General features: G+C 43.3%; 1 protein-coding gene across 2 annotated transcripts in view; it reads right to left on the bottom strand.

Annotated features, from left to right (window-relative positions):
• The window catches only part of taok3a (TAO kinase 3a), a 184,487-nt gene that overhangs the window by 78,933 nt on the left and 88,311 nt on the right, over nt 1-17,243 (bottom strand). For both annotated transcript variants that reach the window (XM_068055185.1, XM_068055184.1), the window contains exons 10-11: nt 5,086-5,179; nt 4,549-4,630 (exon numbers count right to left, since the gene is read on the bottom strand). In XM_068055185.1, the coding sequence (XP_067911286.1) occupies nt 4,549-4,630; nt 5,086-5,179 (176 nt within the window). The remainder of the gene's footprint in view (nt 1-4,548; nt 4,631-5,085; nt 5,180-17,243) is intronic.

Raw genomic sequence — 17,243 nt, forward strand, 5'->3', positions numbered from 1 at the left:
GGGGTAATGGTTGACAAGGGTTTCTGCGACTGGAAGACTGTTTCCAGTGGGGTTCCACAGGGATCAGTACTAGTTCCTGTGCACAGTTTCAATTTCCATATCTAAGGAAGGATATACTTGCATTGGAGATGGTACAGCAAAGGTTCACCAGATTGGTTCCTGGGATGAGAAGGTTATCCTATGATGAGAGGCTGTGTAAATTGGGCCTGTACTCTGGAGTTTAGAACATTGAAACATGCAAGATTCTGAAGGGGCTTGACAAGTTTGACACATAGATTGCTTCCCCCTGGATGGAGAATCACAAACTTAGGGGCACTCTTCTTTGGCCTCCTTGTCTCGAGAGGCAATGGCCTAGAGGTGGTCAGTGGTTTGTGAAGCAGCGCTGGAGTAACTATAAAGGCCAATTCTAGAGTGACATGACTATTCCACAGGCGCTGCAGATAAAATTGGTTGCCGGGGCTGTTACATAGTTGGCTCTCTCCTTGCGCTTCTGTCCTTTTTCCTGCCAACTGCTAAGTCTCTCGGACTCGCCACTCTTTAGCCCCGCCTTTATGGCTGCCCGCCAGTTCTGGAGATCACTGGCAACTGACTCCCACGACTTGTGGTCAATGTCACAGGACGTCGTGTCGCGTTTGCAGACATCTTTAAAGTGGAGACATGGACAGCTGGTGGGTTTGATACCAGTGACGAGCTTGCTGTACAATGCGTCCTTGGGGATCCTGACATCTTCCATGCGGCTCACATGGCCAAGCCATCTCAAGCGCTGCTGGCTCAGTTGGGTGTATATGCTGGGGATGTTGGCCACCTCTAGGACTTCTGCGTTGGAGATACGGTCCTGCCACCTGATGCCAAGGATTCTCCGGAGGCAGCGAAGATGGAATGAATTGAGACGTGGCTCTTGGCTGACGTACGTTGTCCAGGCCTCGCTGCCGTAGAGCAAGGTACTGAGGACACAGGCTTGATACATGCGGGCTTTTGTGTTCCGTGTCAGTGCGCCATTTTCCCACACTCTGTTGGCCAGTCTGAACATAGCAGCGGACGCCTTTCCCATGTGCTTGTCGATTTCTGTATCGAGAGACAGGTTGAGACAGTTGAGCCTCGGTAGGTGAACTCTTGAACCACTTCCAGAGCATGGTCGCCGATATTGATGGATGGAGCATTTCTGATGTCCTGTCCCATGATGTTCATTTTCTTGAGGCTGATGGTTAGGCCAAATTCGTTGCAGGCAGCTGCAGTCCTGTCGATGAGTCTCCGCAGACACTCTTCTGTGTGGGATGTTAATGCAGCTTCGTCAGCAAAGAGGAGTTCCCTGATGAGGACCTTCCATTCTTTGGTCTTCGCTCTAAGACAGGCAAGGTTGAACAACCTGCCATCTGAACTTGTGTGGAGGAAAATTCCTTCTTCTGAAGACTTGAACGCGTGAGAGAGCAGCAGTAAGATGATCCCAAACAGTGTAGGTGCGGGAACACAGCCCTGTTTCACGCCAGCAGGATAGGAAAGGGATCTGATGAGGCACCGCTATGCTGAATTGTGCCTTTCATATTGTCATGGAATGAGGTGATGATACTTAGTAGCTTTGGTGGACATCCGATCTTTGCTAGTAGTCTGAAGAGACCACGTCTGCTGATGATGTCAAAGGCTTTGGTGAGATCTATGAAAGCAACATAGAGGGGCATATGTTGCACAGCCTCAGGATAAGGGGTTGATCATTTAGGACTGAGGAGAAATTTCTTCACTCAGAGGGCTTCAAATCCTTGGAATTGTCTACCCCTAGGGTTGTGGCTGCTCCATCGTTAAGTATATTTAAGATTGAGACACAGGTTTTTGGTCTCTCAGGGAATCAAGGGATATGGAGAGCAGGCAGGAAAATGGTGCTGAGGCAGATCAACCATTATCGTACAGAATGGTGGAGCAAGCTCGAGGGGCCACATGGTCTACTCCTGCTCCTATTTCGTAAGTTATGTCCTTTGCTTTTCATGGTATATATAAATAATTTAGGCTCAAATGTAGAGGTCATGATTAAGAAGCTTGCAGGTGATACAAAAATCAGTCATATGCTTTATAGTGAGGAAGAAAGCCATAGACTGCAGAAAGATATCAATGGTCAGGTGGGCAAAAAGGAGGCAAATGGAATTCAATATAGACAAGTGTAAGTATTCATCTGCGGCGGCAAACAAGGCAAGAGAATACACAATAAATGATAGGATACTGAGAAGTGTAGAGAAACAGAGGGATCTTGGAGAGCATCGTCCTTAGATTCCTGAAGGTAGCAAGACAAGTAGACAAAGTGGTTAAGATGGCAAATGGGATATTTGCCTTTATTAGCCAAGGCACAGACTATAAGAGCAGGGAAGTTATGGTAGAACTATATTAAACACTAGTAAAGCAACAGCTGGCTTACTGCATACAGTTCTGGTCACATTACAGGAAGAATGCGATCGCATTGGAGAGGCTACAGAGGAGATTTATGAGGTGGTTGTCTGGAATGGAGAATTTTAGCTTTGAGAAAAGGCTGTGGAGGCTGGGCTTGTTTTCTTTGGAACGGGGAGGCAGAGGGGAGATTTAATTGAAGTGCATAAAATGATGAGGGGGCAGGAATAAAGTGAATAGGAAAGACCCATTTCCTTTAGCAGAGAGGTCAATAACCAGGAGACAGATTTAAGGTGATTGACAGAAGGATCAGAAAAGAGTTGGAGAATTTTTTTCAGCCAGCATGTGGTGGGGGCCTGGAACTCACTGCCTGAAAGGGCAGTAGAGGCAGAAACCCTCATTGCATTTTAAAAAAAAGTTACAAAATATTCTTGAAATGCCAGAGCCTACAGGGCTATGGACCAAGAGCTGGAAAGAAGGATTAAATTTGCTAACTCTTTCGGCTGGCATAGACACAATGGGTCGAATGGCCTCCTTCTGTGCCAAACATTTTCTATGTTTCTATACTAATTCAGACATTGTAAAGTAAGGACAGTTTAAACTCTATTAGGTGACCTTTTGAGGAACTGGTTCAATTAAATAGTCATAAACTAATCATAGCACAGAAAGGTATCTCTTCAAGAATGGTTAAATTAGTCTAGCGTCCAACACAACTAATCATTTTAAATTATCTGAAATCTCCCCTCAACTAACAGTCACAGCATGCCATCACAATGCACAAGGGGGAGAATTTACAATTAAATATTTAAAAAGTTGGAAACATTTGAAGACCATCTTGGATAGTGCAATAAATTAACTTCACTACATCTAAACTATAATTTTCTATTATTTAAAATGTAAGGAACTAGCAATATGATTGAGTTCAGCAGGTTACACAGCACTGAGTAGTTCACATGGCAACACCTCAATCTACAAACTTTGTCCATGCGTACACAGGAGGCTGTTTTAATACCCTACATCTCCCTAAACTAATGTACTTAAATCTACAAGTCCAAATGCATTGTTCCTTATTCAAAACTCATTTCATCCATTTTTGATTTCACTTGTGTTGAAGCAATCTGATGTGCTTGTAAACGATCAACTTGAATTCCTAATTAAGACCAAACATAGGAAGGTTTCTGGCTTAAAAACTGACCACAAACTGATCCACAAAAAGGCTGCTCAAGGCAAACTGTACAATGATTTACAAAAGTATTTCAAGAAATGAATGGGTGACACTGCAGTCAATAATAGAATACTTTAGCCTTTAATGCTATTAAAGCATGGAAGAGATTATGTGAATTTTTAAAAAAGGTACAGTGTCAGCCAAAGTACACGATAAAACTGAGAAACGTACTGCACTGAGATATAAAAATAGGCCATGCGTACTGATGTCAAAAAAGGTAGAGTATTTTGATTTTAAGAGTACAGTGTACTTTCCAATTTTCATACATAAAGAAATGATGCACTATTTACTACAATTAGACAACCACTTTGGGGAAAGAAGGAAAAAAAAATGGATTTAATTCCATTTTTAAGTGCTTCAAGACAGATATTTCTTAAGTTACAAAAAAAAATCTGCAAAAATTCTCAGATTAAAATATTATATTCATTTTCAATTCTGAATCCAACAAATCAAGAGCATCCACAGTATTCAACATATTTTAGTTCAGACTCCTAAACCTCAAATTAAACAACCCTGTTGATGAACTAGCAATGGCTATTATGCTTGTGATTTCTTTTGAAAAAGTCTATATTATTGCATTGTGGACAAAAAATATATAGATGAGCATAAAGTGGTAGTTTCTCACTGCGTTGGATATTGGCCCACATAATTAGTAGGTCAAAGTCAGGATTTAACTTTCCTTTTTTAAACTTGTTGATTATACAGGTCCTGAACATGCTGACAATAACTTCATGGACTAAACAACTGTTTTGCATTTCTACGTTATGTTCTTTGAGAACACTATAAAAGATAAGCAAACCAACATACAAAACGAGTCTGAACAGTGTGATTAAGACCTAGTACCACGACTGGTAAATCATTCATAAGGAGGATACATTTACAGGGCTTCAATAATTTATACTGAAATTAATGACAAACCGATGGATTATATATTATTTGAAGTAAGTTCTTACCCGCAGAAGCTCCAATGATGTTGGTCGATCCTGTGGAATCTTCTGCAGGCAGTAATCCACAAAATTTCTAAAAAGGTGAGACCTACCAAATACAAATCAGAAATTATAAGCATTCAAATCAATGTTCAGCAACAATGTCATGCTGAATTCTTTCTAAAGGGATTACTGTTTTCAGGAATCCATTCAACAACATAAATTTAAACTGTTTGTCAATCTCAAGATCACACAAAATAGGTATCATTTTTAGATTTCCCTACTACCACCATTTAAAAAAAGTACATTAATAAATTAAAATTCTAAAAATCTGAACAGTGGGATATGAACACACACAAAACAAACAGCAATGACTACACAGCAGGCACATTTGGCAAAGATACAGATGGAATTGAGTTATTCAAACAAGCTATTTTAAAATTTCTCAAATTAAATATAAATACCAACAATTTCAAAACATGAAATATTTAAATATTATGCTAATTAATGGTTTAAAAAATAAAAATGCAACTTAATAAATCTGTCCAATCAATATGAACTTACCATTCATTTGACTGAAGTGTTGGAGATTCATTCTGGGCAATGTGATATAAGGCACTCATTGCGTTCATGTTGAACAAAGGTGGCTTGCGTTCAGCTAAGAAAAAAACAACTGTGAGCGCATGTTGAAAAGTTGTCTTATACCCCCACCGGCCAGTAATAAACCCATATGGATAAGAACCGTTGTCATAGAGAGTAATCCTATTTTAAGATGACCTGTTCAACCTAGTAAAGATCTATTCTATGATAAGCATACAAGGCGCAAAGGCTTATTAAGCGCACACAATTTTAAAACATTTGATTTAAATGAACTCAGATACAAACTAATTTTGCCCTTTAAACACTGCATCGTGCATTATAACAAACAATTTAGCAATCATGCTACAGAAATGAGAGAGGAAATAGCAAAGTGCGTCTTTCAAATTTACACAAGTTTGTGAAAAATGCTTTAATGTCCCAACTTGGGCTACAACTTTATTTTAATTAGAACAACAGAGCTCATGGCATTGCTGAAAGCAAGTCAGGTTGCACACTTAACAAGGAGTAAGGGTACGCCTCCACTGAAATATTTCAGAAAGAAGTTTGCAAGATCTGTCCTGTGATGGAGTGTTTTCAGTTGGTTCTTCAAAAATAAATAGTATTTTCCTTATCCATTGCAGGTAGATAGATAAATTTGTTCCCCATACATACTGTACTTAAAAAAAAAACTCTCCCTGCAATATGGGGGAAGCTGATTTTGAACATTGGCCATTACAACACAGACTGCAATTGTTCAAGGTGTTCATCCACTACTAGCCCCCCCCACCACTTTTCTCAACCCCTCTAGTCTCCAAGTTGTCAGACTGCTTATCCAATATTCAGTACTTCAATATTCCTCCAACTAAATACTAGGAACATCAAAGCCAGGGTCTTTGGTCCCCACCACAAACGCCAATTCCGAGTAATCGATTCCATTCATCTCCCTGCCAACTGTCTGAGGCTGAACCAGACCGTTCACAACCTTGGTGACAAATTTGAACTCGAGATGAGCCTCCAATCACACATCTGCTACATCACCAAGAGAGCCTACTTCCACCTCCACAGCAGTACGCAATTTCGCGCTGCCTCAGCTGAATTGCTGCTGAAACCCTCATCCATGCCTTTGTTACTGCTAGATTTACTATTTCAATGCTCTCCTGGCCAGCTTCCCATCTTCCATCCAAAATAAGCTTGAGGTCATCCAAAACTCTGCTTCCCATATTCTAACTTGCACCAAGTCCCGTTCACCCATCACCCCTGTGCTTGCTGACCTGCACTGGCAACAGGTCCTGCAACTTCACACACATAAAATTCTTAACCTCATTTTCAAATCCCTCCAAGGCCTCACCCATCCCTATCTGCATAACCTCCTTCAACTCTATAAACTGGAGATCTCTGCACTCTGACAAATCTGGCCTTGTTGCGCATCCCCAATTTTAATCGCTCCACCATGCCTTCAGCTGCATGGGCCCGAAGCTCTTGAATTCCCTCCCCAAATCTCCCCTCTCCTCCTTTTAGAGGCTCCTCAAAACCTACCCCTTTGACCAATCTGTCCCAAGGTCTCATGTGGCTTGGTGTCAAATTTTGTTTGATAATGCTCCTGTGAATATATATATATATATATATATTCTTTCTTTTTTCTTTTGGGCCTCCTTATCTCGAGAGACAATGGATATATATATATATATATATATAATTCCTTTCCTTCAAATAATTCTGTAACAGAACTTAGTGTTACCAAAATGTTCTGCTTAAACATACATGTTTATATTCAAAATTTTCATTCAAAACTTCCCTCTGAACTTGAACAATGCTACAGCACTTCCAAAATTTACTGGTTATAAGAGCAAAAAAAATGCAGCTGATGAAACCATTTAGAATATATTAGAAAACATAAGGGCTTACTCCAAAATATTCCCCATTTGTCAGTTTTCTCCTCAGGAGTATACCAACAGCTGGGAAGCAATATATAGCCAAGGTATCAAATGTAAATATATAGCACCAAGTTCTTGCAGTTTTTGAACGTGGTATTGAATCAATGACCAGAGTTAGGGGGAGACTTGCAATGAATACCCCAATGCAAAATCCTATTAGTAGACAAGCCCAATTTGAGGAACCAGCACACTTGCCAGCCTCACCTCCTGATAGAAACCCACCATTATAAGTGACAAGTACCACTGTTAGAGCTGTCAGATACAAGTAAAAGAAGCCTGTATGTTTAACAATGGAGTATATTGGAGTTCAACCTCCAAGTGACTGGCTGAATCAGACATCAGCATATAATGAAAGGGTAGGGGAAAGTGAAAGAGCGACACCTGGATAATTTCCCCAAATCTATTTTCTGGACAGGAACGTCACTATTTATTCAGCATTTGCTAAGGAAAATTAAGGATGTGGAAGAATTCTCTAATTGTTTCAACAAACGTTTTTATCTCCCCAGCAGAAATAATCTTCTCCATAAATTCCTGCCTAAAAAGCAATAACCCAGGACCCTCTGCCCACTCTTGTTCCTTCCATGAGATGATAGTTCAAAGCATACCATCCCCTGCAGACTTGCATCAAATCTCAATATTCTGGAGGAGGTTTCTATAAAATGCCAAATCACACTATACTCTCCAGATCTGACAAGCATACCTGAGCTGTATTGCAAGTACAAAAATTGTCCAGCAAATTTGGGATGCTGGAATGCCATTTCTCTGGCAAGGGACCAGTGTCTGAAATATTCTGGACATGGCGTACTCAACTTCACAATCTCTACATGTTTTTGTTGCAATCTAACACATTAAACACTTTTTCCTCATCTGCCATCCCACAAGGATTAATTAATTATTGCCAGGAATCATTAAACATAAATGAACAAAGACAACCTCAAAACAATGAGCACCTTTAGGGATTTCCTGGGGCAATGGGACCAGCAAAAAAGTACTACGAATTAGAAAGGAGTGGAATAATAGCATTCAAATTTATCTGCCACTTTCAGAGAATGACGACTTGATAAACAGGAGTCCACACCCAACTATCTACATTCATAATTTACAGCCCTCCTGATCAGCCATGCCACATTTTATGGGGTAGAACTTTGAGTTAGTTTGGCACATTATAGTGGAAAAATGCATGTAGGTATGAGACACGAAAATTTGGAATAATTGTCAGGAAATAGCTGTACAAAAATAACTGGTTCTGAAAAACAGAGCTCATGCTGGATAAGACAGAAGCCCTGATGGCATGCAATTCAGGCTGCTGAACTTCAGAGGATACAACAGAGAATCCAAACACAATTTTTCATTCATCCTTAAATATGCAAATTGTGCCACACAACACAAGATTAGCCAATATAACTACTCTGTTTAAAATGGGAGAGAATGATAACTAGTCTGTGGTTACCCAGTTTAAGCTCATCTATTATGGGCAAACTTTTAGAGCTCGATGTAAAATTAGTGAGCATTTAGAAATTCATGGGTTAAAGGACAGTCTACACAAATTTATTAAAGATGCTGTTTGACTGCTTATAACTTTTATGAGGGAATTCATTTAAGCTGTCTCCAGAGGACTGTTTTAAAAAATAAAGACATTATGGTTCAAGAAGAAATGCAATAGCATGGATAGAAAAGGAGTGTACCCAACAGTTGACGTGATGCGCCTGGTGTGTGGCTGAAGAGAGTTAGTGTGTTTCTTGCTTTTTGTGCTTCTAGTTTGCTTCTCATTTTCAGCCTACACTGCTGGGTAGCAGCAATGTGAAAAGAGCCAAATGCACAAGTCTCTCCCTGTCAGTACACAGCCTCTCCATTGGTAAACTTTTGATGTGCCTCCACATGGTGGATCCCTCAGCCCCCTAGACTAAAGCTTTAGAGGAACTCGGAAGAGGTTTGGTGCCCAGGCATGCAGTGTGCAGGCCCACTAGCTTGTGCACACACCCTGGTGCTCATGAGCTAAACTCCCAGCTATGGGCAAGTGGCCCCACTGCCTCAGTTCAGGGAGAGATTAAGGCTAAGGGAGTAAACACTGATAAAAAAAATATGGAGTGGAGTCCAACAGCAGACTGATGCCTAAATGGGTGTCATCTGTATGACAACTCCTGCAACCAAGCCAGTGCCAAAATGAAGTGATCTGCATTCCTTTGGACCCAACCGGGGAGGTTGAGAGAGGGACCCTGACATTTGGGCAGCCTAAGGTCGCCATAAATTCTGCCCAGATTTGCACCCTCGAGAGGAAACTTGAATTTCACCAGAGCGTTAACACAATATAGGAGACAGCAGTTACGAATGATAAGCCCAACTTGATTGGAGTAGACGAACGGTCACTACAACCAGTCTCTGAAGGTGGAAGGGATCACTGCGTCCCACCAGTCAGCTATTGCCCCCCTCAAGCCAGAAAGCTGCTGACTAGTAAGGCGCTGACCACAGTCCACCTGCGTTAATGGGTGCTTGGAGTTTAGAGCGTCTGCTCAACAGTGGACCGAATCCATTGCATCAGACAAACAAACAAACAAAAAGAAAGAAGTTCTGATGAAAGGTCACAGACCTGAAACGTTAACTCTGCTTATCTCTCCACAGATGCTGCCTGACCTGCTGAGTATTTCCAGCACTTTGTTTTTATTTCAGATTCCCACCATCTGCAGTATTTTGCTTTTATAAGAAAGAAAGATGATATCAGCTCTTCAATTTGTAAGCTGGAACATCAGGATCGTGTGCACGGGACTGAGACGAGTTGTAGCCGGTCAACAATGCCCACAGGACAGCTGTAATCAACATGGAACTTGACAGGTTGAACAGTGATATAGCTTCACTGCAAGAGACAAGACTTGCTGAGAGCGGATCACTGAAAGAATAACATTACATGTTCATCTGGCAGAGGAAGAGTTCAGAGGAAACACGTGAACACGGTGTAGGCTTTGCTGCGAGGAACATGCTGCTCTCGATGATAGAACCCCCCGACAAATGGTTCAGAACGTGTTCTCTCTATCCACTTCTCAATGCAAATAGGGCCAATTAACCTCATCAGTATCTATGGTCCAACATTGAGCTCCACTAGAGACAAAAGACCAATTCTATGAGGAGCTTGACACTATTAGCAGAATCCTCAAGACAACACATCTTTACCTTTTGAGGATTTCAACTAAAGAGTGGGTGCGGACCATGAAGCAAGGCCCATTGCCGCGAACATCGAGGCAAGGGAAAGATAAATGAAAATGGACAGAAACTACTTGAGCTTCGCTGCTACCATGAGCTTTGTGTAATGGACACTTTTTTCCAGAATAAATCATGCCACAACGTATCCTAGAGGCATCCAATGTCAGGACATTGACCTGATCACCATCAAATATGACTCTCTCAACAGCATCCTCAACACATGCAACTCCCACAGCACTGACTGCAACACAGATCACTCTCTGGGCATGCACCAGGGTCAGGATACAACCCTTGAAGCTTTTCCATTCAAAGCATAAAGGGCAGTCCTCGTATCAGCTGTGCTGCCTATCCAGATAAAAACCAATAGTTCCTCAACTCCATTGAACAGGCATGCTCCAGCAACCCGAGTGCAGAAGCGAAATGAAACATACTTCAAGACACCATTTACAATACCGATGCTGAGCATCATGGGAAAAGCATTTGCTCCAGTTGCCCATGTCAGACTGCAGATCTTGGCTGAACTCATCCATCCCAAATCCCAGAGTGGTTTCAGAACTGGAAAATCCACAATTGACAATCTCCACAGTCCGACAACTGCAAGAGAAATGCCACAAACAAAGGAAACCACTATATATTGCCTTCATCAATTTCACCAAGGCAATCATACGAGTGTTAAGAAAATTGGTTGCCACTGAAGCTGCTCAGCATAATCTCCTCCTTCCATGAGGGTCAAGGTCAGGTATAAAGGGGCAACAGTGGAACCCTGCGCCAACACTCTTTAGCATATTTGTCTCTTTGCTGCTATCATATGCCTTTAGTTCATCTGGAGGGTAGCTATTACATACCAGAAAAGACAGAAAACTGTTCAGCCTTGCCCGCCTGCGATCAAAGACAAAGATGCACCAAGTCCTCATCAAAGTTGCTCTACGCTGATGTCGCACTAGCATTCCATACTGAGGAAGACCTTCATTGGCAAATGGCCTCTCATGCCTGTAAAGAGGTTTGGTTTGATCATCAACATCAGGAAGACAAATGTCATGGTCCAGGACATTGATGGCAATGTGACAATCAGCATTGATAATGTGATGCTGGAGGTTGTTGATAGCTTCACATATCTAGGCTCCACAATCACAAGCAATCTGTCACTAGATGCTGAAATCAAAACAGCTACAGCTTTTGCAATAGGCGTGATGTTCAAGTTGACTAAGAGAACATGGAGCAGCAGCGTGATGGAGAACACCAAACTGCGAGTCTACCCTCAGTGCACTTCTCTACAGTTGAGAGACCTGGACAACATATGCTACGCAGAAGGCAACGCTGAACAGTTTCTAGCTTTGCTGTCTCAAATGTATCCTCTGCATCTCTTGGCGGGACAAGTTCACCAACTCAAGAGATCCTGGAATGTGCTAATTCCATCAACTCATGATTAAGCCAACGACTTTTGCGATGGCTTGGCCACGTTCATGGAAAGCTCAGCTGGTTGATAAGAGGACCCAGAGAAAAGAGGATAGAGAATCCTGCACCTTCTTAGCCCACTGCCTTCAGTTGCAGCAAGTGCAATACAGACTGCAATACCAGATTGCAGCTCCACAGCAGGCGATATTTAACACAGTTGACCACCAAGGCTCAAACCATCGTCTCACAAGATGGAAGGCTGCCAGGGGTGAACATGAATCAGAAAGTAAGCAGGTATTGCTCACATTGAAGAACTGGAAATAGTGCACTCCACAGGTCATGGACTTGTGCATGGGGAGCACAACCTTGAAATCTGCTAGTGAAACAAAAGTAGAGGCTTGGCAAACAGGATGCAACTGATTTTGGATAAGCACACAGGGTAGTGGAACAGTAGATGTAACTTAATTGGAATAAGCATGAAATAATACATTTTGAAGGGAAAAACAAGGAATTGGAGCATACAGTGAAAAGATGCTGAATGGTGAAGATGAATGAAGTTCAAACACACAATTCCCTGAGAGAGAGAATGCTGGTATATAATACCCTAAAAAGCGCAACAGTATTGTGATTTTAGAAATAGGGAGAGAGAATTAGAAGTAAAAAAAAAATGAATGATAAGTTTGTACAAGGCAAAGGTTAGGCTAAATTTAAAAAGTACTGCAAAAGTTTTGGGCATTCCATTACAGAACTGACACGAAAGACAAAAGTGAATGTGCAGCATAGGCTCACTGGGATGATAGGTTTAAAAATGAAGGATTTTGATATGAATAGGGAAAGGCCATATTCCCTGAAGAGCCAGTACCAGGAATGATCAATATAAAATTCATACTAAGGGTCAAGCTGGAAGAATTTTTTTGAACATTTATTTTTGGGCTATGGAACACTTTGCAGATAGCAGCTGAGGCAATCACCATTGCATCTTTTAAAAGGGAAAATTGGTAAATATCTGAAACTTAGTAATGACATCCAGAGTTGATCAAATTGTATGTTTTTTAAAAAATAAAACAGAAAGTGCTGGAAAAACTCAGCAGGTCTGGCAGCAACTGTGGAGAGAGAAGCAGAGTTAACGTTTCAGGTCAGTGACCCTTCTTCAGAACTGGCAGATGTAAGAAATGTAAAAGATTTTAAGCAAGCAAAGTGGGGGTGGGACAACAGATAACAAAAGAGAAGGTATTGATAGGACAAGGTTACAGAATAGCTGACCAGAAGGTCATGGAGCAAAGGCAAACAATATGCTAATGGTGTGCTGAAAGATAAAGCATTAGTACAGATAGGGTGTTAATGAACTGAAAACTGAACAGCCACAAGCACAAACATGAAAAAAGTGGGTAGGCACAGTAGAAACAAACTGAACAAACTAAAATAAAACAAAAAAAAGAAAATAGAAAAAAAAACTAAGATAAAAGTAAAATGGGGGGGCCAGTCATGCTCTGAAATTACTGAACTCAACGTTCAGTCCAGTAGGCTGTAGCGTGCCTCATCAGTAAATGAGATGCTGTTCCTCGAGCTTGCGTTGATGTTCACTGGAACACTGCAGCAATCCCAGAACGGAGATGTGAGCATGAGAGCAGGGTGGAGTGTTGAAATGGCCAGCAACAGGAAGCTCGGGTCATGCTTTCGGACTGAGCGGAGGTATTCCACAAAGCGGTCACCAAGTCTCTGTTTGGTCTCCCCAGTGTAGAGGAGACTACATTGTGAGCAGCGAATATGGTATACTACATTGAAAGAAGTACAAGTAAATCGCTGCTTCACCTGAAAGGAGTGTTTGGGGCCTTGGATAGTGAGGAGAGAGTAGGTAAACGGGCAGGTATTACACCTCCTGCGATTGGAGGGGAAGGTGCCGTGGGAAGGGAAGAGAAGAGATGGTGGGGGTAATGGAGGAGTGGACGAGTGTCGCAGAGGGAATGATCCCTTCGGAATGCTGACAGGAGAAGGGAGGGGAAGATGCCTTTGGTAGTGGCATCACGCTGGAGGTGATGGAAATGGCGGAGGATGATCCTTTGGATATGGAGGCTGATGAGGTGATAAGTGAGGACAAGGGGAACCCTGTCGCGGGTCTGGGAGGGAATGGAAGGAGTGAGGGTAGAGGTGCGGGAAATGGGTCAGACACGGTTGAGGGCCCTGGCAACCACAATGGGGGAGGGAATACTCGGATGAGGAAAAATGAACATATATCAGAAGCGCGGTCATGGGAGGTAGCATCATCAGAGCAGATGCGTCGGAGATGGAGAAACTGGGAGAATAGAATGGAGTCCTTACAGCTTGTGGCTGTTCAGTTTTCAGTCCATTAACGCCCTATCTGTATTAATGTTTTGTCTTTCAGCACCATTAACATATTGTTTGCCTTTGCTCCATGACCTTCTGGTCAGCTATTCTGCAATCTTGTCTGATCAATACCTTCTCTTTTGTTATCTCTTGCCCCACCCCCGCTACATTTGCTTAAAATCTTTTACATTTCTTAGATCTGCCAGCTCTGAAGGGTCACTGACCTGAAACGTTAACTCTGCTCCTCTCTCCACAGATGCTGCCAGACCTGCTGAGTTTTTCCAGCACTTTGTTTTTATTTCAGATTTCCAGCATCCGCAGTATTTTGCTTTTATTTGTATGTTTTTCAAATTCATTCGTGGTTCGTCACTGCCTAGGCCAGCATTTTGTGCCATCCTTAATTGCCCTTCAGAAGGTGGTGAGCTGTCTTCTTGAACCGCTACTGTCCTTGGGGTGTAGGTACACCAACAGTGCTGTTAGGTAGGGAGTTCCAGAAATTTGACCCAGCGACAGTGAAGGAATGGTGATATAGTTCTAAGTCAGGATGGTGTGCGGCTTGGATGGGAACCCGCAGGTGGTGATGGTGTGCGGCTTGGATGGGAACCCACAGGTGGTATGTATCTGCTGCCCTTGTCCTTCTTGGTAGTAGAGGTCGTGGGTTTGGAAGTCGCTGTCCAGGCAGCCTTGGTGAGTTATTGCAGTGCATCTTGTAAATGGTACATGCTACTGTCCGTCGGTGGTGGGAGGGAAGGAATGTTGAAGGTGATGGATGGGGGGCCAATTAAGCAGGTAGATTTGTCCAGGATGGTGTCGAGCTTCTTGAGTGTTGTTGGAGCTGCACCCATCCAGGCAAGTGGAGAGTTTTCCATCACACTCCTGACTTGTGCCTTGTAGATGATAGAAAGGCTTTGGGGAGTCAGGAGGTGAGTTACTCAGTGCAGAATTCCAAGCCTCTGACCTGCTCCTGTAGCCACAGTATTTATGTGGCTACTCCAGTTCAATTTCTGAATAATGGTGACCCCGAGCATGTTGATAGTGGGGAATTTTGTGACAGTAATGCTGCGGAATGTCAAGGGGAAATGGTTTGATTCTTTCGTTTGAGATGGTCAGTGCCTGACACTTGTGTGGCATGAATGTTATTTGCCACTTATCAGCCCAAGCTGGATGTTGTCCAGGTCTTGCCTAACATGGACATGGACTGCTTCAGTATCTGGCGAGTCGCGAATGGTGCTGAACATTGTGCAATCATCAGCGAACATCCCCACTTCTGACCTTATGATGGAGGGAAGGTCATTGATGAAGCAGCTGAAGATGTTTGGGCCTGGGACATGACCCTGATGAATCCCTGCAGTGGTGCCCTGGGACTGAGATGATTAACCTCCAACCGTAACAATCTTCCTTTGTACTAGGTATGACTCCAACCAGAAGAGTATTCCCCCCCCCCACCCGATTCTCATCGACTCCAGTTTTGCTAAGGCCATACTCTGTCAAATGCTATCTTGATGTCAAGGGCAACCACTCTCACTCACCTCTGGAGTTCAGCTCTTTAGTCCATGTTTGGACAAAGGCTATAATAAGGTCAGGAGCTGAGTGGCAGTGACCAGGTTGTCACTGAGCAAATGCCATTTGACAGCACCACTGATGACTCCCACCATCAGTTTGCTGATGATCGGGAGCAAACGGATAGGGCGGTAATTGGCCGGCTTGGATTGGTCCTGCTTTTTGTGCACAGGACATACGTGGGCAACTTTACACATTGCCGGGTAGATGTTAGTGTTGTAGCTATACTGGAACAGCTTGGCTAGGGGTACAGCTAGTTCTGGAGCACAAGTCTTCAGTACTATTGCCGGAATGTTGTCAGGGCCCATAGCCTTTGCAGTATTCAGTGCCTTCAGCCATTCTTTGATATCACGTGGAGTGAATCAGATTGGCTGAAGACTGATAACTGTGATGCTGGGGACCTCAGGAGGAAAAAAGAGATGGATCATCCACTCTGCAGTTCTGGCTGAATTTGGATGCAAATTCTTCAGGTTTGTCTTTTGCACTGATGTGCTAGGCTCCCCCGTCGTTGAGGATGGGGATATTTGTAGAGCCACCTCCTCCTGTCAGTTGTTTAATTGTCCACCACCATTCACAACTGGATGTGGCAGGACTGTAGAGCTTAGATCTGATCCAGTGGTTGTGGGATCGTTCAGCTGTCTATTGCATGCTGCGTATGCTGTTTGCCATGCAAGTAGTTCTGTGTTGTAGCTTCACCAGGCTGACACCTCATTTTCAGGTATGCCATGTGCTGCTCCTAGCATGCCTTCCTACACTCTTCATTGAACCAGGGTTGATCCCCTGGCTTGATGGTAATGGTAGAGTGGGGGATATGCCAGGTCATGAGGTTACAGATTGTGGTCGAAAACAATTCTGCTGCTGCTGATGGCCCACAGCACCTCATGGATGCCCAATTTTGAGTTGCTAGATCTGTTCAAAATCTATCCCATTCAGCATGGTGGTCATGCCACACGACACAATGGTGGGTACCCTCAATGTGAAGACGAGACTTTGTCTCCACAAGGACTGTGCGGTGGTCACTCCTACCAATACGGCCATGGACAGATGCATCAGCAATATGTCGACTGGCGAGGATGCGGTCAAGTAAGTTTTTCCCTCTCGTTGGTTTCCTTACCACCTGCTGCAGAAACAGTCTAGCAGCTATGTCCTTTAGAACTTGGCCAGCTCGGTCAGTAGTAGTGCTACCGAGCCACTCTTGGTGACAGACATTGAAGTCCCCCACCCAGAGTACATTTTGCGCCCTTGCTACCCTCAGTGCTTCTTCCAATTGGTGTTCAACATGGAGGAGTATTGGTTCATCAGCCGAGGGAATGTGGCAGGTGGTAACCAGCAGGAGGTTTCATTGCCCATGTTTGACCTAATGCCATGAGACTTCATGGCGCCAGAGTCAATGTTGAGGACTCCCAGGACGACTCACTCCCAACTGTAAACTACTGTGCTGCCACCTCTGGTGGGCCTGGCCTGCTGGTGGGAGAGGACATACCCAGGGATGGTGATGGTAGTGTCTGGGCTTTATCTGCAAGGTATGATTCAGCAAGTATGACTCTGTCAGGCTGTTGCTTGACTAGTCTGTGGAACAGCTCTCCCAACTTGGGACAAGCTCCCAGATGTTAGTAAGGAAGCCGTTGCAGGGTCGACAGGGCTGGGTTTGCTGTCGTTGTTTCCAGTGTCAAGGTCGATGCCAGGTGGCCCATCCAGTTTCATTCCTTTAGACTCTGTAGCGGTTTGATACAA

The sequence above is a fragment of the Heterodontus francisci genome, chromosome 23, assembly GCF_036365525.1.
Source record: "Heterodontus francisci isolate sHetFra1 chromosome 23, sHetFra1.hap1, whole genome shotgun sequence".
NCBI lineage: Eukaryota > Metazoa > Chordata > Chondrichthyes > Heterodontiformes > Heterodontidae > Heterodontus > Heterodontus francisci.